This window comes from Bactrocera latifrons, unplaced genomic scaffold (assembly GCF_001853355.1).
Source record: "Bactrocera latifrons isolate USDA-ARS-PBARC rearing strain unplaced genomic scaffold, ASM185335v1 scaffold_0, whole genome shotgun sequence".
Taxonomy (NCBI): Eukaryota; Metazoa; Arthropoda; class Insecta; order Diptera; family Tephritidae; genus Bactrocera; species Bactrocera latifrons.
Window position 1 is genome coordinate 5,219,068 of NW_017534406.1, and position 6,105 is coordinate 5,225,172.

General features: G+C 33.4%; 1 protein-coding gene across 5 annotated transcripts in view; it reads left to right on the plus strand.

Annotated features, from left to right (window-relative positions):
* The window catches only part of LOC108977127, a 34,854-nt gene extending 30,048 nt beyond the window's left edge, over positions 1–4,806 (plus strand). For 3 of the 5 annotated variants that reach the window (XM_018946822.1, XM_018946719.1, XM_018946896.1), the window contains one exon: positions 11–911. In XM_018946822.1, coding sequence (XP_018802367.1) covers positions 11–382 — 372 coding nt within the window. In that variant the 3' untranslated portion in view covers positions 383–911. Of the gene's footprint in view, positions 1–10; positions 912–3,798; positions 3,985–4,457 lie in introns of those variants that run through there. The other 2 variants (XR_001994018.1, XM_018946960.1) reach the window with 2 other exon arrangements.
* The last annotated feature ends 1,299 nt before the right edge of the window (positions 4,807–6,105 follow it).

A 6,105-nucleotide genomic window follows, 5' to 3' on the forward strand; every position in this document is an offset into this window, starting at 1 on the left:
TATTGCACAGAAAATCGACAACTTCCTCGACACCAAAACACGTGTCATCGAGCAGCTGGATCGTGCCAACATCGAGAAGAACAGGCAATATGACATTAAGCAACCCGTGCCCATTAAGGACTTCCAAACGCTCGTTACCGCCGTAGTTTCGCCCAAAATACGCTCACTGGGAAATATTGCCAACGATTTGACCACTGGCGTGCTGACCACAATCACCGCTTTCAGCGGTTCTTCAGCGGGCAATGGCAATGCAAATGCTGGTTTAGGTAACATCGTGTCGAAGTTCCTCGGCTTCTCTGGTCCGATTCTGCAAGGCTCTGCAGCTGGTCCTGCTGGTGGCGGTACCACAGCTGCGCCGGATACCGACGAGGCTGGCTATTAAGGCTGCTGCAAGTGGCTGCTGTGATGTTAACTAAAATACGTGTATATATTTAGTGACGTATGCAAATACATATGTACTTCTATATATATATAAATACATTTACAAATTCTTCTCTGGCTATACACTTCAATACAGAATTATTGTTACGCGCTGCTAACGAAATATCGATCCACATACACATTTGAGAATGCACTTTCATTGAGAGACACACACACACCCATACAATTAAACACATGTACAAAGGCGAAGCGCGCACACATACTCATACATACATGCATACAGCGCATGTAATACGTTAAATTTCAACTCTATTTTATTTAATGCAGAATACTGTAAAGTTACCCTTTTAAACTTCGAAAGCAATGCTTTCCTACTATTCTTGAATATACTTATGTACATAATGTATTGTTCTTGTTATACTCTCTTTAAACTCTTCTGCGTATATTAGTAATTTTATTATGTAGGCAACCATACTCGATTTGATATTTCTAAATTTCCAACAATTCGAAAAAATATTTTTTTATAAACTTTTTGCTTTTTTTTTTTTTTGTATTTTTAGTTTAATTTAAGAATTTTTTACGTTCCCATTACATACGATTGTAAACCATATCATTAATAACTGTAAATAATTGTACAGGATTTAAATAAATCATTCGATATATATTTGGTTTCTGAAGCGTGTGTTTTTGTTACTTCTTTTTTTATTATTTTACAACCAAAATAATGTTTTGCTTATGGCAGCCGCCACTTTCTATGGCAAATTTTTTTATGTAAAGAGCTTCATGTCTATCTAAGGGGCTGAAATGATGATAAAGACCTAACGGTAGAAGTTTCAACAGCCTTTCTTGAAAATTAAGTCTGCTATTAATGGGAAGTTATATATAGTCACAGAAATTGCAAAGTCAATATTTTCACAAGATTACGTGAAAAGGGTAAGCGAACGAACGAAGATCAAAATAAAAAATAAAAAACTTGGGTATTTGATAATTTCAGATAAAGTTTGAGGTTTTTTCCAAAAGATGGAAAACCAAAATACGTAGATCCTTTCATATATATACATATATTTTTGTGTTTTGCTATCGCAGGAAACCTAAAAACTTAATTATTTAAATTTTTCATATAATTTTTGAAGTCCTGTGTCAAAGGTGGATATAAAAAAGTTGTAAATACATTCATATATATATATATATATATATATTTGTTGTGTTTTGGTATCCAGAAAATGGTAAAGACCAGAACTGGTAGTTTTGCCAGAAATGGATATCTCATCATTTTTCATTATCATATATCATTTTTAACCCTTGAACGTTGAACCACGCCCCTCCCTTTCCTCTTCCCGACCTCAGATAGCCCGTAAATTATTTTTTCTTTAATATTATATATTTTATCTTTTGTTTCAATGAATTTAATTTACCATGATTTTTTGCTTTCGAAAGCTATCCATCATGGTTTATAAAGATAAATCTGTGTGGTGACAAAATGTAATTATATAGTCATCCCTGTAATATTCTTTGTATATAAAAAAATTCGACACAAGTATTAATTTCAAATCTAGTTCTCTTTAGATATTGGATATTGTTTGTTACGTTCTATTATATAATCTAAGTTCGATAAAATGTGAACACTTTGATTGAATTGGAAAGGATTTTATTGTCTAACTTGAAGCATTCATCATTTTGAAACTGCGCTCTTTCCAGCATTTTTCTTTTATAACACAAAGAGATTCTTTCGCTCTTTTTCTATTTTCTTTGTCTCAACCAAACATAAACAATGAGAAAATATAGTACTGTGAGAAAAAAAATTGTGACAAATGCCACATCAAAATAATCATTAGTGTTTAGACAAGCATATATGTCTCTCTGAAGACATGATGTGCGTTCGGTGATTTTTACTATGAGTGAAATTATTAAAGAAAGAAGAGTCATTAAATTTCATGTGCTTTGAAAGTTCAAGCCTTCGTTGATAATTTTTTATGGCGAGCAAGAGTTTTTGATTGCGTTGACGGTGGACCACGTCCAGGACGGACATCAACGTCAACTGAGAATCGATGGTAAACCATCGAAAATCTTCAAATCGTTGGAATATCAAAAATATCTGTGAAAACTATGTTGAAAGATCTATTGGGTCTAAGAAAAGTGAAAGCACGATTGGTTATAAAATCACATTTTTTTTTTCGAAAAACAGCGTCAGATTAACATTTGTAAAACAATGTCGTCCGACTACCAGGATATCATTATATTTATTGTTACTGGCAATGAGTTTTGGAACTGTGATTACTACCTGGGAAAGACAATCAATCGGCCGAATATCATGGCAAAGGTTAGCCGAAGCCGAAAATCCACATCAAAGTAGGTCGAGAATCAAAGCTAGGCAAAAAGCAAAGTTATGTTAACAGATTTCTTCGGTTATCAAGGTATGATGCACTCCTTAAAAGAGGTCAGAATTATGGGCACCACTATAATGCACTGCCGCATACTGCATTGCATTTTGGTGAGTTTTTCGTCAAATTTCCAACCAATATCGTGTCGCAACATCGCATTCACCTTATTTAGCTCTGCGTAACTGCTGGCAATTCAGCAAACTCCCAAAAGTGATCCGAAAAAACCGTCTTGAGTCAAGTGAAGGCATTAAAAGCTATCCAGAAATTGATTTTAACAAAAGTTTCAAGAATTGGAAAAAATGTTGACACAAGTGTATTGAGGCCAAAGGAGATTACTTTGAAGGGGACTACATGGATTTTGAGAAATTATTAACGAAAGCTTACTATTTTTTGCTTATAGGAGTACTTCGGTTGTCGAATAAAGTATGCTAATATTTTTCTGCTTTTTATTATAAATTTAATTGCGAAATATTTAATGTGTGACTAAAGGTTTTTATAAAAGGAAACCAAGTCAATCAAATTTCTCCAGATTTTTCTATTTTAACAAACATAATTCAGTGTCAAGAAGTGCGAATATTTAGAGAAAACCTCATAATGATTATACTATACTTTTAGAATATCAGTGTACTGATTGGTCAAAGTGTATACAAATTTCAGTAAACCGGTTAAACTAAATCAACTGTCAATCATTTTGTGAATATAGTTATCAGATCACTGCTTCGATTTGGCTACATTTCGAAAACTATAGCGAATGAAGTTGGATATTTGTGCTACTTGGCTACATATACTAGTTAGATAAGTAAATATGGATCGCACTACGACCTAAGGTCTATTGTGCCCTACATATACTTAGCTAATATGAGTTTATCATGTTTTACAACGATACACATTAATGAAAATCATTACGGCCTCTTTTCGCATTTTTAGTTTTCAATATATTGTGTTTTCAGTTATTTATTTGAATTTTCCCACTCCCATTACATTTTGCCATCTTTTGGTTGTAAGAATTTACATTATTTCCTTTAAATATTTTCAGTTAGCTTCGCTGAAGACCAACCGTCTAATACGTCCATACCGTGCTACAGCTAACACTAACAACAAGTATGACGATGTACCGGAATTCGATAGAAAGCAAGTGTCTTTGGACTTTCCCGAAGAACTTTTTAACAAGTCATTTGCAACTTTAACAAACATCTCCAAATCGTTTTCAAGGCTTATTATGGTAAGCTTATATACGAAATTAAAGCTTAACACATATAAGGTCAATTGTTAGATAAGCGACGCATTATATAAAAGTTTAAATCAGTATTTGACTGGTAAGATAGTATATAACAATAAACTTTTCAACATAAAGCTTTATAAAGCTCAAGCTGATTGTGCAGTTGTAACGGAAAGCTAAAATAACTGTTTATACTGTTACAGCTTTGAAGCCGTTGAAAGCGTGTTTAGATGTTAAAAGCTTTTGCTGAAAGCTTTTTAACAGCTGAATTGAGCATATTGAGCTTGAAAGCTTTTAATAGCTACATTGAGCACATTGTGCTAACAGAAAGTTTATATATGTATTTTTTTCACTGAACCCAAAATAAATTTAAAAAACTTTAACTGTAAACTGAATTATAAAAAATTGGTTTTTTCTCGCCTAAATACCTATGACGTAAGCAATTTTATTTTCATTGAATATTTATTTTATTTCAGAATTCTGCTCGTCGTTACTCACGCTTTGTCTTATTCTTCAAACCCGTGTTTGGAGACGCATTGGTCGTCAAGGGATGGGAAGATCCCACTACAACAACAACTACACGGAAACCAAGAACTACCACATCTACAGCAAATCCACTTGATTCGCTCAATGAAGTATAAGATTTCGACGATTTAAATAAAATTTAAGCGAATTTATTGTTTACCGTCACGAATTTGAGTTTAAAGTTATATACATTTTTTGTCATTTTAATTTTAGAAAATATTTATGAACACTGGCATATTAATTATGTATGAAGATTAAGAAAAATCGAATAAAATTGGTATATGGCAATTGGTTTAGGCATTTATCGGTAGAATTTATTAAATAAAAAATAATTACAATTTAATCGAAAATTTTCCAGTTCAAGTTTTAATATTCAATGATCGTTTACAGAAATATTCATTGAGATAAAAGTGCACCCTGGAAACTGTAATTGAATTCACCAAATAAATGATATTTCAAAAAAAAAAATCTATTTTGCTAAGTTAAGGACGGTCTTATCCTTAATTACAATGCCAAATATGAGTGCGATCTGTAAACAAGGGTGTTTAGAGCAGCTGCTTAAGTCGGTGCACATCAGCAGATTTATCAAAAACAGAAGCTTAGGAGTGGTACCAAGCCTTCAAAACCGTCGAGAGATCGTTGAAGACATACCTCATTTTGGACCACCTTCGAGCTCTTAAAATCATGGAAATATTAAAAAAGTGAAGAATATAGTGGTTGAAAATCGTCTGGTTCGAATGATTTTGATGGATATTTTGGGTATGCCGTTCTTGCTCGACTCATATCCAAGAAGTTCAATTTTTTCAAAAACAACGCCGTAAATAGGTCTCTTTGAACATGCTTTATCGTGCGTCTTCCGAGCCCACATTCATATAGTGCATTAAAACTGCCGAAATCTGCTCCCAAAAATTAAGTTTATGCTCATGAATTTGTTCCGGAGGGACAAATTGTCAATGAGGTGTTATATTTGGCCATATTGAGCCGTTTGAGTGAGAACATTCGTTGAAAGCGAACGGAATTGTGGAAGAACAATTCATGGATTTTACAGGATAATAATGCACCATCGCTTCGATTCATGATCGTGACCGAGTTTAAAGCCAAAAACGCAAGGAATACCGTCGATCAATCACCGGCTCTGTGCGATTTTTGCTTGTTCTCAAAACTGACATTACCGCCCGTGGAACTGGTTTTCAGTCGATCGATAAAAAAAAATTCGCTAAAGAAACTAAAGGCCAAAAAGTGCTTAAGAAAAGTGTTTCGAGGACTGGAAAAATCGTTGACATAAACGTATTACATTTGGTGGTGATTACTTTGAACCCGCAAAATAAATATTGATCAATAATCAAAAATTTTGCATTTTACTTACAATTTCCGGATACTTTCTTGTCACAATGTATAGGTAGGTTTGAGTATTATTCGTTATCCAAAGGTAATGTTTTACGTAAACCCGGGGAAACATAGTCCCAGTGTCTTCCGTGGATTTGGTGCATATTCACACTATACTTAGTACTTAAAAGTACTGCTTAATTTTTAATTATTTATTAATTTAAAAGAGAACTAATTATAAATAATTAATCCACTTGTAAGAATCAGCACTGG